Source organism: Leptidea sinapis, chromosome 36 (assembly GCF_905404315.1).
Source record: "Leptidea sinapis chromosome 36, ilLepSina1.1, whole genome shotgun sequence".
Taxonomy (NCBI): Eukaryota; Metazoa; Arthropoda; class Insecta; order Lepidoptera; family Pieridae; genus Leptidea; species Leptidea sinapis.
In genome coordinates this window covers 7,241,233-7,260,443 of record NC_066300.1, presented here as the reverse complement: position 1 = coordinate 7,260,443, position 19,211 = coordinate 7,241,233, and the positions used below count along the sequence as shown (strand labels likewise).

Sequence of the window (19,211 nt, the reverse complement as noted above, 5' to 3'; positions counted from 1 at the left end):
GACTAGGTAGTAGTAAACATTAGCAACTAATTAATACTTACTACTTAATTAATATTACATATTATATATATTATCAACATCACCAGATTCCAATTTAATAATTCAGTTACATGAAGTTGGCATAACATGATAATATATAGATTTATCTCCTGATATTGCATATTAGTATTCAGCTTGCCCTAGGAACTTCTGCCGCTGACATCTACGCAGCCTGAATTATCATTACGGATGCGAACTATATATTATTGTGTACACGATCTTTGCACTCATAATAAGTTCTTGAGGTATTCTGCTTTTAATAGAGTGATCCTTAATGATCTAAAAATACAAAGATTGTAATTATGAAGCATTTATTACTGACCCGACAGACGTTGTTCTGTATATAATAAATAAAATATTGTTTTTATATGAATTTGTCAATAATATATCATAACATCAAAAATTACTTCGTAAAATATGCACCCTGCTGTCGTAATGAAATTGTTTCACAGCAGAACTGTCAAACCGTGCGTCAATAAATTCTCTCATAGAAATTATATATGGACACATCAAAGGAAAAACAAATTTGTTGTTTTTATAAAATTTTGCAGCATTTCCTATTTATTCATCATGACTTTTAAGCCTTCTGGACTTCCACAAATAATTCAAGACCAAAATTAGCCAAATCGGTCCAGCCGTTCTCGAGTTTTAGCGAGACTAACGAACAGCAATTCATTTATATATATATAGATGTCTGGGATGAAAAATGTGTAAGCAGGTTAAAAATAGTTAAAAGAAATTTCTAGTACAATTTAAGTTTAAAGATGAAATGAGTGAATCATTTTGAAAATAGAACAGATCCGAGGGTATATAAGTCCTACGGCAGTTCTAGTTCAGGCTTGAAAGCGTAAAAGAAAAGAAGAAATAGTGAAAGAGAAAAAGAAGACAGAAGAGAACTAGTGTTCAGAGCGGTGTAATCTGTTGGAGGTACCGCTGCCGACAATAGAAACAGCTTCAGACCGCCGAAGTGCAAGTTCAGATAAGTGAACGCAAATAAAGACTCGTTCCTATAAGCGGAGTATTACTTCCAATCCCTGACCCACTCCTTTTCCAATTGGTCTGTATATTAGTTAGAGTCTCATCTTGCAAATAAATATTCAATCCGTTTATCACAACCAATTGTACAGAAATTCGACAAAATTTTGAATCAGTTCCGATAATACTACTTTTTTATGATATAGATGACATGGATTAACATCAAAGTTACTTCACGTGGCGCTTATCCTCAAATGAACTTTTTATATGTCAACAGTTCAAAAAGTTTTTTGTTACCTTAAAAATATTATTTATTGTATTTAAGTATAGAAGCGGATTTATTTACCACCTGCTGACATGACGACTATGGTATTTAGTGGCTCCTAACAACACACAATTTTAATGAATCCCATGATGACTTTATATTATGTACTTTGTTGTTGAAATTGATGATCGTAATTTCAATGGCTGTTATTTTGAAATTACAACCACAGTTTAAATCAATACTATTATTTATTGATGTATAGCTAACATAGACATTGGATTTGACACTTATTATATAATATAATAATATAAATATGTATCATGAAAAGTTAATTAAGGAAATAATTACCAAGTGATTAGGGTAAGGCTTTTATGTAATCATAGTTATATATTTTTCTCTATTAGAAAAGTCGCAAATTATAAGAATAAAAGCAATTCATGTTACGCTTGCCTTTTTTAAAAGTTTTATTATTGTTATAATGAACATAAATCAGAGTCCATTTAATTGCAAAATATTCCGCCTCAAGGATCAATTCTGGGCCCATTTTTTAATAAAATACCGTTTTTGGCACTTTACCTTTTCTTCCACAATCTTAATAATAAGGTATACAGAATATAAAAGTTTAAAAATTCTGCAAATTTTATTGCTGCCTGATATTTATCAAAGAATAAAAAAAAAAGCCATTGAAGTAAAGATCTCACAAGTACGTTGTAACAGCAAAAATGAAGTTTTCATCTTTTTTACTTTGAACGTTAAACATTTTCATTAACATTCAAATATTATTGCTTTTATTCGCGCAATTTGAAATCAAGCCAGCGTACACAAAGTTTGTCATGATTTCCTCTTAATAATATTCACGTGCCGCACGTAACGATACAAAATTGGAAACTTTATTAAACATGCTAAAATGTTATACTTTCTCACAAAAATTACGTATTACGAAGCTTTTGTTTGGGTTTATTATAATATCCTAAATTACCCCGAAGAAATAATAACATTATGTTCGCCAAGCTTTTTTTTATGAAAAGAAGCTACGAGACCGGCAGATATTCAGCTGATGGTAATTGATACGCGATGCCTGTTACAATGCAGTGCCGCTCAGGATTCTTGAAAAATCCAAAAATTCTGAGCGCCACTAAAATTGCACTCGTCAGCTAGTGACATAAGATGCTAAGTCTCATTTGCAGAAATAGACGCCGTTGTCGTACCCATAATCTATACGGCATCCTGTGCAAAGGAGCCTCCATCTGGTGAATCTGGCTATCATATAAAGGTTGACATTTTCAATTTTTTTTTAGAGTGATATCTCTTACTTCTGGAATTAATGATACAAATAAAATTGGTATGGTTGATTAAGTTGGTAGAGAGCGGGGACGTAACACGAGAGGTGTTGGTTCGAGTCCCGTACCGTCTAAAAATTTTGGGTAAACAAATTTAATTTGTAGAATATGTATTCATAATGTCATCGAACGAACGAATCCACAAGCGATATAGCAATTATTTTTGTTATTTCACTCATTTAACAATTATTAGATTAGAGATATTATAAAAAGTAAATGTACATTATAAAAAATACTTATTTGTTATATTTTTACTATTATGATATAAAAAAGAACTTGATTTCCTTAATATACACATGCTGGTAACAAACCGATTATAATTGGTATCACGGGCGGATCTAGTTAAGGGCTTATTGGCCTACATCCCAGGGCTATCTCACAATCGGCACTATTTATGTATTTATGTTATAAGATAGTTAATAATATATTTTCTAAATCATTGAAATTAGTTTATAACATCGCGGTTATTTGTCCAGGGCTCCACTAACAAACAGTTCGCCCCTAATCGGTATAAAGTTTTACTACAATCTGCTTTATTAGCATATTATTTTTGTATTACTTAGGCTTTTAGGGTATTTGGTATCTGATAATAAATAACGAAAAAAAAATATACAAATGATTTAAGTTTTCTTTAGTGTTCATTCCGCCAATATTTGTTTTTAAACAATTCGACACGTGTATCGCCTCTACCCGAGGCATCCTCAGACTCATGTCTCGTGCGAGATTTTGGCGAGACAACACGTCCTGAGGATGCCTCGTGTAGAGGCGAAACACGTGTCCAATTGTTTTTAAACAAATATTGGCGGAATGAACACTAAAGAAAACTTAAATCATTTGTATAATTATAGATTTCCGCAAAGTAACGCCTACTTCAAGAAATTTTCGAAAAAAAATATGCTTAGCTTACACTGCTAGGCCTTGTTAAGCACTAATTTAATAATTTGTGCCATATAGGTTTTATTTATTTATTTTCATGAAATAAACCAAGTATTGAAAATTTGTACAAACATATTAATTTAAGTTGGTTATTGTATTATTTTAAACTTAGATCATTTATACATCTAGATAGTCTCTTGCTCTTAGACAACCGATAAAAACAGGACAGGAATATTAGCTTACGGCCGTTCCCAATATACTATCTACAGATCGGGATTAATAACTACCTTCTACTGTCAGTAATTAGTAGTAGTAGTAGTCGTTTTTCCATACAAACTTTTATCCCTGGTAAGCTATACGGCCTCCCATTGACAGACAGCGTGTACGGATAACATAAGTTACCGTCGATAAGATTATTGGTACAGAAAAGTCAACGATAGTTACGATTTTTTATCTTCAGTAGGCCATTACCGGAGATAGATTGAATATTGGGAATGGTCGTAAGTGTGCGTGACAAGCTACGTCTTACACTTGCGATTTGTATGACACTTTGTGTTAATGTGCGTGAATTTCTCAGAATACAGCTCTCATAGTCTATCTACGGCCGTTCCCAATATTCAGTCTATCTCCTACTTTAGATAAAAATCGTAACTATCGTTGACATTTCTGTCCCAATAAACTTATCAGCGGTAACTAACCTTACCGTCCACGCTGTCTGCCAATCGGATGACGTATAGCTTACCAGCGATAGAAGTTTATATGGAAATTGCAATTCACGCGTCCCAATATAAGGCGATAGGAATAACTTATCGGGTATATTGGAACAGCTTCAGATTATTGACAGCTAATTACTGACAGTAGAATGTAGTTATTTATCTCTGTCTGTAGATAGTATATTGGGAACGTCCGCTAGACGTTTCAACAATCTAAGATTATAAGTATTACATTAGTAAATAATTATTCCTAACCTTCCATCCTCTCACCTATGCATACAATATACTATGTTATATACATATATGTTAGATACATTAAAAATCATTTTTTTCAATTTTATAAATACATAAATTGCATGCTATTCAATCATACTAACATTGTAAATTGAATTTTATTATGCAAACAATAAGGTTTGGTCTCCGTGTTAAATGTTTGGATATTTTTAAACGTTGGTTATTAGATTGTCAAGGGATGCAGACGTAATATTTATGTTAATTTTTAGTCGATTTCTTCACGCTCTTCTGAGAAATACGTACGAGCGACGAGCAACGAAGGGTTTATATAATATGGATTACCTTTTCCCTTTCAGAGGCACTAGCACCTTGAATAATTCTTTGTTGGGTTAGCTTTAGTATAGCATATAAGTAGAGATATACAGAATTGGACCAAAATAATGACTTAGTGTACAATCAAATATATTCTAGATTAAACAGGTCTTAAAAGAACAAGAGAGACATACGGGTATAATTCTTAATACAACCAATTATCTTCTGGAGTCTCTAAACTATAATTCTTTGGAAGTTCGGCGGTATAACTTTACGGCCTGTAAAGTTTTTTCAAATTCAAAAACAATTTATTCATGTAGGTTACAGAACTGACACTTATGAATGTCAAAAAAAAAAATAAAAATATTGTTTCTTATTGAATTTACCGCTGGTTCGTAAAGGGTTGAGCTAATGAGAAGAAGTAGCAAGAAACTCATTGCCACTCTTTTAAGTCAAGATTTACATTTTAGTTGTTTTACAAATCATTTAAATTACAATATATTCAAAGTGACGCAACAAAAATACTCAAATGTCAAAAACTTAAAGGCTTACATGAGTAAGTCAAAAAAAGAAAAAAAAAGTAAATTAATACTTATAAACACAAGAGTTATTGAGTATAGTAGATGCATCAATCCACACATACCGTAAATAAATAGAGGCATTATGTGAGCATTTCATAAAATAAAATATATATAATAACTTTAACTTTAAAGGAAATAATAATAATAAAAAAACACATCAAGCAGACCTCCCGGTAACAAGATCATCCAGCCCCTACAAGTAGCACCCGTTCACGAGCATGACGCATGGACCAGCCATCGCCTCCCTCGACCATATTTTAGGGGAGGGAACGACCCGCCCCACGTCGCCGCCACAAGCAGAGGCATTTAAGCGAGCATGACGATACCTGTCACGAGAAATCTTTTTCATGGTAAGATCGATGCTCTCGAGTTAAGTGATAAGCTGTGTCGGTTTTTTGTGCCGAACAAATACCTCCGTAACCGTAGGCATGAACTGTTTCCGCAGAGGATCACAGTAATGCATGCACAGTCACATATACCCCGCATCCTTACCGCGCTCACCGCTTTTCTGAACGCAAACCCTGAGATTGACTTGTTCGCGGAGAAATGGTCGGGAATAATGTAAAAATGCCTGAAGTACTGTGAGAGATATATCAATCAAAATCAGTTGCAGTAACAATAGATTATCTTAACTTTATAGAAAAGGCGTATCTATTTTTATGACAGTAAGAGACTAGACGAGCAGGACGTTCAGCTGATGGTAAATGATACGACCTGCCCCTTACAATGCAATGCAGCATTCTTGAAAAACTCAAACATTCTGAGCGGCACTACAACTGCGTTCATCACCTTGAGACATAAGATGTTAAGTCTCATTTGCCCAGTAATTTGCACAGGCGCCGTTTTGGTACTCATAATCTAGCCGGCATCCTGTGCAAAGGAGCCTCCCACTGGTAAAGGTAAATCTCCGTTAGAGGTGTTCTTATGTCTCGTACATTTTGTTTTGCTATCGTAAGTCTATGGTCAAACGTTACGAATACTAATTGTCGAACTATAAACAACGTTTGGGCGATACCCGTACTTCACTACATAGTATAAAACAAAGTCGCTTTCTCTGTCCCTATATCTATATGTATGCTTAAATCTTTAAAACAACGCAACGGATTTTGATGCGGTTTTTTTAATAGATAGAGTGATTGAAGAGGAAGGTTTGTATGGATAAAAACATCCATTACATAGTGGAGATATTTTAGAGGCTTCTAATTTGATGTAATTTGTAAATAATTACATTTTTTCCGTTTACATTGCAAAAACAGGCTGAACCCTACGAGAGATATCAAAATAATGTACTAAGTATTGTACACATTGAAAAGATCTACAGAAAACTCCGCTATGATATGTCTATCTCTTATGGATATCCCACAATTACATTTTTTTGTCATTTACTTTTTACGACAAATAATGGCTAATTTTCAAAGCGATTATAACCAATACAGCATTAATCCTTACTAATTAAATACCTTAAATATATTGTTGATTTATTAAAGATCTATATGGCCTTTTCATCATTTTTTCAGTGAATGACATAGGCTATATATAGAATACAAAAAAGGTTGGAAATTGTTTATATACTTATTTTCATAATAATGAAGAAAAAATATATTATGCGGGCTCTAGTTAATGTCTCAGCAAAGAGTTATTAGACATCAATTGTTCCCCCTACACGCACGTACTCCTTAATGATGGCCCTACTTTAGAAAGTTTTCCATTGCATAATAGGATTTCCTAATTGAGTCTAAATCAGACCCTCAAGGACTTTAAAAGGGTCATAATCCTCAGGGGCTCAAGTGGGGTAGGTACTGGAGTACCTGGAGTATGAGGGATCTGAAGCACCCCACTCTCACTGTGGTGATGGCCTCACACTCCAGTAGGATGTTTAGGATTTTCGCGGGCCTCTTCGCAGAATCTGCATAGGCCGGATCGACTGCGGCCAATTTTTCTATTACATTATTATTGCATTACTAACGTTACAGGACCTTTCCAAATCAATGAAAGGTATTCAAAATTATAAGCATAGTATAATTAACCAAAAGTTCGAATGCGCCGAGATTTTAATAGCGCATACGCGATGCATCCAACGTTCTGTGCCAACTTGTCACGTTACATTGTTGTTTTTTGAAAATTTATTGAAGTAGGCAGGTAGTAAGTAAGTAATAGTAGATTTCCGCAAAGTAACTTTAAATTCTACTACTATATAATTACTATGGTATAGTAGATTATATAGAAGATAATGATGCATGGTTCTTGTATGAATAATTAATTGTACAACATTATATAAAGTAGGCTAAGTTGTTATATGATTTAAAAGATGGGCTTCTTTTCTGGCTCTCGAGTTTCTTTTCAGTTCTTCTCCCCATGTCAAAGCCCACAATACGAACTGATTCAGCTTCATGACGTATACCAAGTTTTGTTGTAATATATTATTTACTGTAAACTACTCAATGTTCTTCTAAAGCCACTCTGTACACGCCCAAACTGGTTGAATATCGAAGCCGTACTATAGTAAAGTGTACGAATTGCAGTAAAGTTCAGTTGAATGTTCGGATGCCGAATTCTCTGTGCGTAATGCCAAAGAATATGTAATTGTGGTAATGTATATAATATATCAATGTAAATCAGCATATCTCGTTCGTGCATGCTGCTTTCTAACGCAATCTTTTAATTTGAGGCTGGGCATCGAGCCGATGGCCTTGAGGAATCGAGATGAGTTAGGCTACCTCTCTCGCGCAAGATCGCCATAGTTTTAATACAATATTAGAAGTATTTTTAATTTATTACAAACATTATACAATTTTCTTTGCAAAACAAAACTATGTCATGTTAAATAGAATTGGTGTACAATTTATAAAATTGCGGACAATTTTTATGTAGATTGAATGATTAGTATGGCTTCAACTGTAAAAATTTGGTGATTTTTTTTGCACTGTCTATATAAAATGTCTATATATATAAATAAAATAAAATAAATAAAATATAAGCTTTATAGAAAACGTCATGAAATGGTTTTAATTTGGCTCTATTTTGGCGATTTCTTGGGATAGCGGCCATAAGCAATGCGTTAAGGCACTATGGTATATCTGCATTAATAGATACACAAATCTTATTTGTACCAAAATTTATGGACGGGGTGAACCAACCGTCCAAATAACGCAGGTTCCGCAAATCTTAATATTTTTTTTTTCAACTCTCAGGATTGAATTCAACATACTTCAAAAATTTTGGTACAAATGAAATTTTTATATTTAATCCTAGAAGTGAAAATGTTCACTCAATAATAACAAAATGCAATTTTTTTTAGAATTTGTTTTTTTTTTTATATAAAATCTTGTATATACAGACTTTTGTAAATTTATAACGATGTTTAAAGTAATAAAAATCATCTTTACTGTTATTATAAAGAGGATATTTTGTGTGTGCATTTTTAATTATTGAAAAAATTCTGATTTTAAAAAATTGTTTCATAATAATAATCATAATATGGTATATTATATTAATATAATATATATATATAGTATATTATTATTATTATACTCTGCCGACGATCTGGTCAAGATCGCCGGAATACGTTGGATTAGGGCAGCGCAGGACCGATCGTCGTGGAAATATTGGTGTTGCCTGATTTTTATAATAGCATGAAATCAAGCCAGCGTACACAAAGTTTGTCATGATTTCCTCTTCATAATATTCCTTTACACGTGCCGCACGTAACGATACAAAATTGGAAACTTTATTAAACATGCTAAAATATTATACTTTCTCACAAAAATAACGCATAACGAGGCATTTGTAATACAATAACATTATGTTCGCCAAGCTTTTGTTTTTTTTTTTGAGCAGGACGTTTAGCTGATGGTAATTGATACGCGATGCCCATTTTTTTTGGCAGCAATCAGTCAAGTACAAAAAAAAACTTATTCTAATTCTTAATAAGGACCTGGAGTGCCCACAAATTATAATGAAGTTAATAATAATTAATGTTGTAATAATTAATGTTAAATATTCAGAAAGTGTTAGGAAATTAACAATTATATTGTTACGACAACGCAATATACAAAAGGAAAACAATAAAGAGAAAAAAAAAAAACAAACATTAATTGCTTTTTGTAAACAAATCGATAATAATTAATGATTTTTTGAAGGTTCCTATATGATGATGATGATGGTATATTATCATTGCGTAGCGTGGACTGTATTTAAAAACAGATTATGAAAATTGGAATAATTTTAAAGTATTGGAAGATCGTAGCCAATATTAATTTGCTAGACGTTGTTATTTGAAAGATAAAGGGGTTACAGTTTTGATATAAATATAATATAACTTATTCAACCTGAACCAAAATTATGGCGGGAGTTTATAATATTTTGTAGTATTCATAACTCAAAGAGATCTTAAGGAGCACTCAAAGCAAAGTTGGAAACACATCAATTCGAAATCTCGTAAGCACAATAAATGGAAAATTTATCAACAAAGAAGTTTTACTTGATCCGGGAAGCTTTTGTTTATCAAATAATTCAGAACCTTTTCAATTCTTTCCGTAAGCTTTCCAATTCCTTTTTCACTTTATATCATCTATTGTAAATATTTGCTCATTAAAAAGTAATTATGTTTGAAGCTTTTATTTAAGTTTTGATTTAATAATTATAGAACTGAATGAGCTTAGTTTCGATTTAATAGATACAGAACTAAATGAGCTTAGTTTCGATTAAATAGTTATAGAACTGAATGAGCTTAGTTTCGATTTAATAGATACAGAACTGAATGAGCTTAGTTTCGATTAAATAGTTATAGAACTGAATGAGCTTAGTTTCGATTTAATAGATACAGAACTGAATGAGCTTAGTTTCGATTTAATAGTTATAGAAATGAATGAGCTTAGTTTCGATTTAATAGATACAGAACTAAATGAGCTTAGTTTCAATTGAATAGATACAGAACTGAATGAGCTTAGTTTCGATTTAATAGATACAGAACTGAATAAGCTTAGTTTCGATTTAATAGATACATAACTGAATGAGCTTAGTTTTGATTTAATAGAAACAGAACTGAGTAAGCTTGGTTTCGAGTTAATAGATACAGAACTGAATAAGCTTTGTTTTGATTTAATAAATACAGAACTGGATAAGCTTAGTTTCGATTTAATAGACACAGAACTGAGTAAGCTTAGTTTCGAGTTAATAGACACAGAACTGAATAAGCTTAGTTTTGATTTAATAGATACAGAACTGAATAGGCTTAGTTTCAATTTAATAGATACAGAACTGAATGAGATTAGTTTCGATTTAATAGATACAGAACTGAATGAGCTTAGTTTCGATTTAATAGATACAGAACTGAATAAGCTTAGTTTTGATTTAATAGATACAGAACTGAGTAAGCTTACTTTCGATTTAATAGATACAGAACTGAATAAGCTTAGTTTCGATTTAATAAATACAGAACTAAATGAGCTTAGTTTCGATTTAATAGATACAGAACTGAATGAGCTAAGTTTCGATTAAATAGATACAGAATTGAATAAGCATATTATAATTGTATACAATATAGTATTTTTTGTATTATATTCGTAATGAAGAGCGTCAATTCAACTACCAGTGGGAGGCTCCTTTGCACAGGATGCCGACTAGATTATGGGTACCACAACGGCGCCTATTTGTACCGTGGAGCAGTAATGTGTAAGCATTACTGTGTTTCGGTCTGAAGGGCGACGTAGCTAGTAAAATTACTGGGCAAATGAGACTTAACATCTTATCTAGCTGACGAGGGCAGTTGTAGTGCCGCTCAGAATTTTTGGAGATTTTCAAGAATGTTGAGCGGCACTGCATTATAATGGGCAGGGCGTATCAATTACCATCAGCTGGGCGTCCTGCTAGTCTCGTCCTTTATTTTCATAAAAAAAACTATAAGTGTTATATGTAATACATCTCATTAGAATGAAAACGTTGCGTTATGAGAAAGCTTTGGTTGTTGAATACTGGGAGAGATTCTTGCACAGTTCATCAAAATCATCATAAAAAAATGCATTTCCATATTAATTATCATAAATTAATTTAATGTTTTTAGTGCCCTTTAAGTAGAATTTGCATTAATTGATGTTTATATACGCGATTACAACTACATATTATATTAACAATTAAGTATGGTTTTAAGCATAACTTTTGTATGAACTATGGGTAATTCAACATAAATGGGTGCAGGAAGTTGAGTATAAAACGGAGTCGTTAACGGTGTGTTTGAAATATATCGAAATCCTTCAACAGGATGAGGCACAAAGCGCTTATAGCGAATCTGCCATCCTACGAGCTTCCCAAAAAGTAGTGCAAATGGGTTAGTATCTTATTGGCCGCTCGGAGCATCAAGGTTATCACCGATGCATGCTCCGACTTAAAACCCAAAAACGCTGGTGTCCCGCAAGGCTCCGTGCTTTCCCCTACACTGTTTCTGCTGTATATCAATGATATGCTGCTGATCAGCAGTATTCATTACTATGCAATCGACGACTAAAAAGAATAATAATAATAATCTAAAAAGCTTGGTTTACTCAGCAGGCCGAGACAATACTTCACTTCAAGCCACCGCATGCAACTATACAAGGCGAAAATTCACCATCACGGGAGTCTCTGTCCCGTTTGCCTCCTTCTTAAAGGATTAAGGGAATAGAATTTAATATTCGTAAACTTATGGCTATTTTTGTTTAATTGTCGAAGGTCCAGTTGTCAGGCGGTTAACTTCTTATTGAGCTGTTGAACCAAATGTTTCCCTTGAAAATGCATGTATATTTAAATCATATATATATAATACTAACGCTTAGACGACTTGACAGCCCGATGCGTTGGTTAGTGGTTTATTCTTAGATTAAAAATGATAAGGAGCTCATGCCAAGTGTGCCTCACTGTTTATGATTTATCAATCAAAATTGTTTTTTTTATAAATATAAGGGATGAGACGAGCAGGACGTTCAGCTGATGGTAATTTATGCGCCCTGCCCATTACAATGCAGTGCCGCTCAGGATTCTTGAAAAACTCCAAAAATTCTGAGCGGCACTACATCTACGCTCTTCACCTTGAGACATAAGCTGTTAAGTCTCATTTGCCCAGTGATTTCACCAGCTACGGCGCCCTTCAGACCCAAACACAGTAATGCTTACACATTACTGCTTCACGGCAGAAATAGGCGCCGTTGTGGTACCCATAATCTAGCCGTCATCCTGTGCAAAGGAGCCTCCCACTGGTTACAGACCCAATAGATGTGCTTACTTTTTTCTAATGACTTCTTAATAATATTGTGTCTATTAGAAAATTGATTGTATGAGACAAAGTTATAATGAATTATTTTGTAATAGTACAGTTAAGATTAATTTTGTAAGGATTAAAATAAAAGTGGTTGTGAGCATTATATTTCTGAGCAGAGTTATAGTTTTGTTTTTTTTTGTATTTATTTTTTCATGGATATAAAACCCCTTGGATACGATTTGGAAACTAATATGTTAGTAAAATATAATTAAAGAGTAGTATGCGAGTTTCATGTATGTATGTTCTTTTCAGTGTATTATTTCTCCAAGAGATATATTAAATAAATTTGTATTTTAATACGGTGATCATTCGAATAATTGCTATTAGATTGAAATGTAGTATGTTAGTCTTCTATTGTTACAATGCTTGTAATAGCTGTAGTAATGCTTTTAAAAGTAAATTATACAGATACATGATATATGAAGATATTGTTTACGATGTCCGCATTGCCAGCAGCTTGTATACCATTACCTTGGACTTATTATGACACACAATAATTAAAATATACAGTATCGTTATATGTCTGGAATTCCGCAACTATTTACTGATTAATAAATAATGAAATAACATAACTGTACGAGTCAGATAGAACTAATTACGTAGACATAGTACAGTATAGTGTAAAATATATAAATTTAGTGATCAAAGAGGATGTAAATACTACGTAATAAGAGGCGGGATTGCCTATCTAAAAATTGAGATTTTTAGATAGGCAATCCGATAGATAGGTAAAAAGAAATTTCGTATGAAACGTGCAAACGTCATTTGACATAAGTTTGAAATAGTAATTACAACAATATCGAAGTATAATTCGGCTAAGTTTGAAGGCGAATAGTTGCATAAAACGTAGTGGATTCCGGCTATCTCCGCCTTTTACAAGGTTATAACCGTCATCTGTCAATCTATCAATCACGTTGCATACAATCACTTTTTTCTTAGAGAGTTTCGCTAAGCTGAAAGTGGTTAAGAATAGTAAATGTCAATCTCACAGCATTCTTTTTTATTTAATCTGTATGATTGCAAGTGTAGTGGTGAGGAAGGTTGAGGAATGTGATGGTAAGAAAAATTTAAATATACAAAATTTATCGCACTTTGATGTTTAAATGTTTTCTTCATTCTTGCTATATCTTTCATCACAAGAGGAAGTAGACTGTTAACTGGGTAGTGATGATAGAAGTATTTGTAGAAGATTTGTAAACTTTATTGATTAGGTTAAATTGTAGGTATTAACCATAATATTAAATCTACTTTATTCTGAACTAGTAGCTGCTCGCGACGTTGCTCGCGTGTACGCTAAATAAAAAACGATAAAAAAAGTATAAAGCAGCTAAAACGCTATGCCTTCACGATAAAAACAGGCCAGGAATATAAGTTTAGTGTACGTGACTAGCTACGTCTTACACTTGCGATTTGTATGACACTTTGTGTTAGTGTGCGTGAATTTCTCAAAATTGAGGTTCATTCTAAACACAATTTTTTTCAACGTTTTCACAGCTGTCATATCTATCGAGACGTACAATTGGTGTAAGGCCTTCACCGATGTAGTCCCAAAAATACAATTTTTCTATTTTGTCCAGACATTCATACAGACATACAAACAATAATTCTATAAACTACTGTTTTGGTTTCGGTATTATTTGTACAAAACACAGCAAGAACGCTAATAAAAATTCAATGCCAACTTTGATACGATTATGAGTATAGATAAATCAATGGTCAAACAATTAATTCTAAATAAACAAAACTTTAAACACACTGCTATGTCATCTCAGTATTGCGGTATCTACTTATTATAAGCTTTTTCTGTTACATAGACTACTTAATATTTTGTAATTATTACTCTACCATGGAGCAATAGATTAAAAAAAGTATTAACATATTTTTACTGAAAACTGTTCAGATTGTTGAATAAAATGTAATGAATTTAATTTTTGAAAAAATATTTTATAATATTAATCATGCAGGTATCATACAACGGTAAGACTAAAACTTACAATTGTTATTTAAATATTATTTCATTTGCTGAAACTTTCTTTGAATTAAAAATCTAAATAATCAATAATGTAATTAGTACATATATGACCGAACTCTGTGCAGTGTGTAACATCTGATGAACACATACAAACGCTCAACGCTTATAAACATAGTTGAGATCTCGGTACATCAGTTTTGTCCCAAAAACCCTCACGTATACAATTTCATCGAAATGCTTAAAGCTATTTCCCAGACATGCAAGACATATTTCTAATAGTTGTACTCGGTACGAAAACAAGTTTTTAAGATCTACAAAAATACTAACTTTACTTCGAGTAATATATAAGATTTATTCAAATTCCTATTTTCGATCGGTCCACAAATAATAGTTTCACATAAACGTGTTATGCAGCATTATACTATACATATAAGGTCAGACTATTGATAAGAGGTTTAAAAATAGCAGTCATAAATATTTGATTAATAATATAATTTATTTATAGTACTTAAATTTCGAGGCCAGTTAGATAGCCTTTGCATTCAGTGGGAGATTTAATTGTCACGCGAAGTTATATAAGAATAAATTGCCTAAAGATATAAAATAAGCCAAGTCGTTAAAAACTTTTAAAATAATGCTAAAAACACACACATTAAAGGATTTTTCTTAAACAGAAATAACTAAATTGTATAGTTTTAGTAAATAAAAATACGAGAATTGTATCATTTCAGTAAGTGAATTTTTAATTCTTTTTGAGATAAATCTAGTTTCTGATACCTGAAGTGTATCATCACCAGCCCAGGATTAAATGAAACACAATTCAATTACTCACTTCTAGTTCTCAAAGATAAATTCTGTAGAAGTTCTTTGATTTTCGAAGATGTCGTATTCGTTTCATCAAACGCTACCGTCGGGATACTCGTGTCCTTTTTCTGCAGGACGGTGAATATTGCACTCAGCGTTAGAAAACAGGGACTGTTTCCTTTACCGGTCGATGGTATGTGGTTGTGGTATAACATTCCAAATTTCCTCCAGTTGAATTCCTGCAACAAAGGAAAACATTTGGTTAAAATCTCTACCGAATGCTTATGAGAAAACGATAGAAATGTTTTTTCCATACAGACGTCTTCGATTATTATTTTTTTGGTTTTTAACCGCACTTCAATGTTTTTTATTACAAATAATGTATTCATCTGATTTGCTTAGTTAGATATTCTTGTACTTGCAAGTGCATTACTTCAAGCAGTAGTTAAAACGGCTTAACCATATAGGCCGTCAACAAAAGCCTACTATGAAAATCCAACAACAATAAGCAGAGAAACTAAAGCATTTCTACATAATTTTTTCATTCCTAATCAGTTTCCAAAATTTAATTTTTGATAGGTTAAGTTTTGGAGAAAGAAATAGTCAGGAGCTTTAACCTGATTTGTAAGTGTTTTACCAAACATGAATTATTTTATTTGAAGCTGCAGTTGTCCTTATGGCACTGATCTTTGTCTCGCCCGCGTTTGCGTAACAGAAATATTGATTAAGAATTCTCAACTCTGGAAGTAAAAAAGGTATCTCATGGTTAATTAAATATTAGTAATTCAGAATTTTCAGGAATCCTTAGCATCTCTGCATTTTTGCTATATATATAACAAAACACCTGAAACTTTGTGAAATGGGATTTATTTTATTGATCCTATCCGATATAATTATTAAGTTGTAAAGGAATATCACTTTATAGAAAGAAATTTCTTTAAAATTGAACTGTAGAGAAACGCCAGACATCCAGATGCTGGGGATGATATCCTAATTTGTGGCTTGTCGCGCAAAAATAGGCTTCAGCGATTGGAATCAGGAAAAACAGTTTTTCAGAATATTCTCCAAGTTATGCGTTAGAATACACATAATAAAGTGACGTATTTGTACAACGCCAAATGATCTAGGCATTCTCGGAAGAATGAAACCAGACATTACAAGCAGCTCTGCATACGGCCAAATGGTTCTTCTAATAGGGGTATGTATTGTATAAATGGGGTGCGCTAGACCAAAGATCAGAGAAATACTGCATAATATGTGGCCAGACCTGCGCTTTGTAGAGCGCTAGTGATAGCTTTGCATAGTGATAATACATTTTGTTAGTTCTCAGACTTTTTCAAAAGCGACAATACTGCTATAACGCTCACCGATTGCAACGTCTACGTTCTTATTTTGCAAAACAGGGGTGTTATATTCAAATAAAACACGTTTTAAAGGATTAAAATGCATGTAATTGTAACTTTTTTTACATTCGATTTTGCGAAATAGCTACATTTTTATTATAATTTTAGTTAACCCGACGCTTCGAGACCTTTTCAGATCTCATTTTCAGGGTTACTAACTGACATAAACCTTTAGGTTTTTAATTTTTTTAAAGAGTCTTATTTAAATGTATAACACTCGCTTTAATCAAAAACTATGACTAATAATTGATCAATACTTGCAAAGAAATGAGTTGTCTATAGCTGTCAAGTCATTTTATCATTGAAAATGGTAAAACTATCGACGAAACCTGACGAACATTGGTTAATAATTTTTATCCGAATGCTCGGAAATTCTGTATACGTATAAAAACCTGAAGACGGAAAAGCAAACTGTGTATCTCTAGTGGTTAGGGACTGCACTCACTTTATTTACCAACATGCAGTTTGGTGTGTTTATTGATTGAATTTAAAATTAAGAGGATTTTCTCAATTTGTTTGTTACTGCACAACTGCTATATACTTTTTTATTGAATTAGGCGTTACTTTGCGGAAATCCATAATTATACAAATGATTTAAGTTTTCTTTAGTGTTAATTCCGCCAATATTTGTTTTTAAAAAAACAATTCGACACGGTGTATTAGTAGTGTATTACGGTGTAGTGGTGTATTAGCTATGAAGGAGTGACTGAGCCAAACTTTTGTGAAAGGTAAAAAAACATCGGCACAAGTGTATCAAGGTACCATTCCTGAGAAGTTAGTGAAGCTCCTTAACAAGACCATGTTCAATAACCAAGAATGGTCCTTCCTTCGGCGCCGGGTCATAAAGCTTGGTCTACACAGTCTTAGTTGGAAACGAACGATTCGGACTTCATCAGAGCTGAAGACCGTCGCATAGTCCCGATCTTAATCCGCTGCATTATGATTGATGGTCAGTTTTCGAGAGTGTGGCTTGCTCTAAGCGCCACTATAATTTGGAGTCCCTAAAACAATCCGTACGATCGGCAGTGAAAAATGTTCCCATGGAAGGAGTGCGTGCGTCTATTGATAACTGGCCTGAACGTTTAAAGGACTCTATTGAAGCCAATGGAGACCACTTGGAATAAGCTTTTTATATTTATATAAATTGTTTTATATTTATGTATAAAACACACTGTGATAGTAATAAATGTTATTTTCAATAGAAATTTTTCTTTCCTTGTTTCAGTATTTATAGCAAGACAAGGTATATAGATATTAGTGATAAATTGTCGCTTCATTTCAAAATGTGTCTTATCAATCAATCACCCAGATTGGTTTCGATCATTCCTGTCCGGTATCGTTCGGAAATAGAGTCTTCAAAAATGTTTTTAATTTTTTTGTAATAAACGAAGCCGTAAGGTTTATGATTTTTTCATCGAATTTAAATATCTATATTATTTTATTAATTCTTATTATTCTTAGAGTGATTTATAGTAAAATATTTATGTTATCATAGTACACCTGCTAAGCAGGTGAACTTTACAATAGTGAACAAGAAATAATTTAAATATTGAATCTCCATTATAAATAGATTAAATGCTTATCTTAAGCATAATCATTGTTTTTATATATAGAAACTCGGTGCTACCAAAGAGTAGGCTTCGGTGATCACATATCATCCGGTATCTGATCTGAATAGTCGTTTGTCCAATCGTCCATTAAAAAAAAAGTAGTAACAGTAGCTTCTTGTAGTACGTTAGTTTTTCTCAACGATATTGGCCGCATTTTGAGCTAAGCCCCGTGGTTATGTTGCAAAATGACTTTTATTGATTGTGTTCAAGTAGATTTTACTTTATACTGTGCAAATAATTTAATTCAATTAAATTTATAACTAATACATCTAAGTTATTCATAATGATCACTTTTAACAATTAATAATCTCAGTTTTCTAGTTTTTAAGGGGTTGTAAATTTTGTGTTTTGGGTCCGATTTAGTAATTGAAATCAAAAAAGAAATACGCCTTTCTTGTTGACAGATCAGATAAATTTGTTTTTTTTTATCATAATTTTTCATAACCCCCTTTAATTTTATAGGCTTTCAAATAGGGTTTCTATATAACACTTTAAAAATAGACATACTTACCCAAACTTAATTTAAAAAATTTATTAAAAATATTTTTGGGGTCACGTTTTGTTTACTATTAATGAAATAGACACTAATTTAGACAAAATTTACTAAAACCTTGAAAACAATTTAGTCAGAGCCAGATACAAATATAAAGCATTAATTATAACATATAGATACTTTAAATGAGGTTTTTATATTGTTTGGATATATCAGTCTTAAAAATATATGCTCTTTATAAAAAATTGTATGTTTAAACATCAACATAATCTGTTTGTATCTGGCTGTTTTTGATAACATCAA

General features: G+C 32.4%; 1 protein-coding gene across 5 annotated transcripts in view; it reads right to left on the bottom strand.

Moving 5' to 3' along the window:
- The window catches only part of LOC126975437 (atrial natriuretic peptide receptor 1), a 174,337-nt gene that overhangs the window by 43,542 nt on the left and 111,584 nt on the right, over positions 1-19,211 (bottom strand). For all 5 annotated transcript variants that reach the window (XM_050823322.1, XM_050823319.1, XM_050823321.1 and 2 more), the window contains one exon: positions 15,431-15,641. In XM_050823322.1, coding sequence (XP_050679279.1) covers positions 15,431-15,617 — 187 coding nt within the window. In that variant the 5' untranslated portion in view covers positions 15,618-15,641. The remainder of the gene's footprint in view (positions 1-15,430; positions 15,642-19,211) is intronic.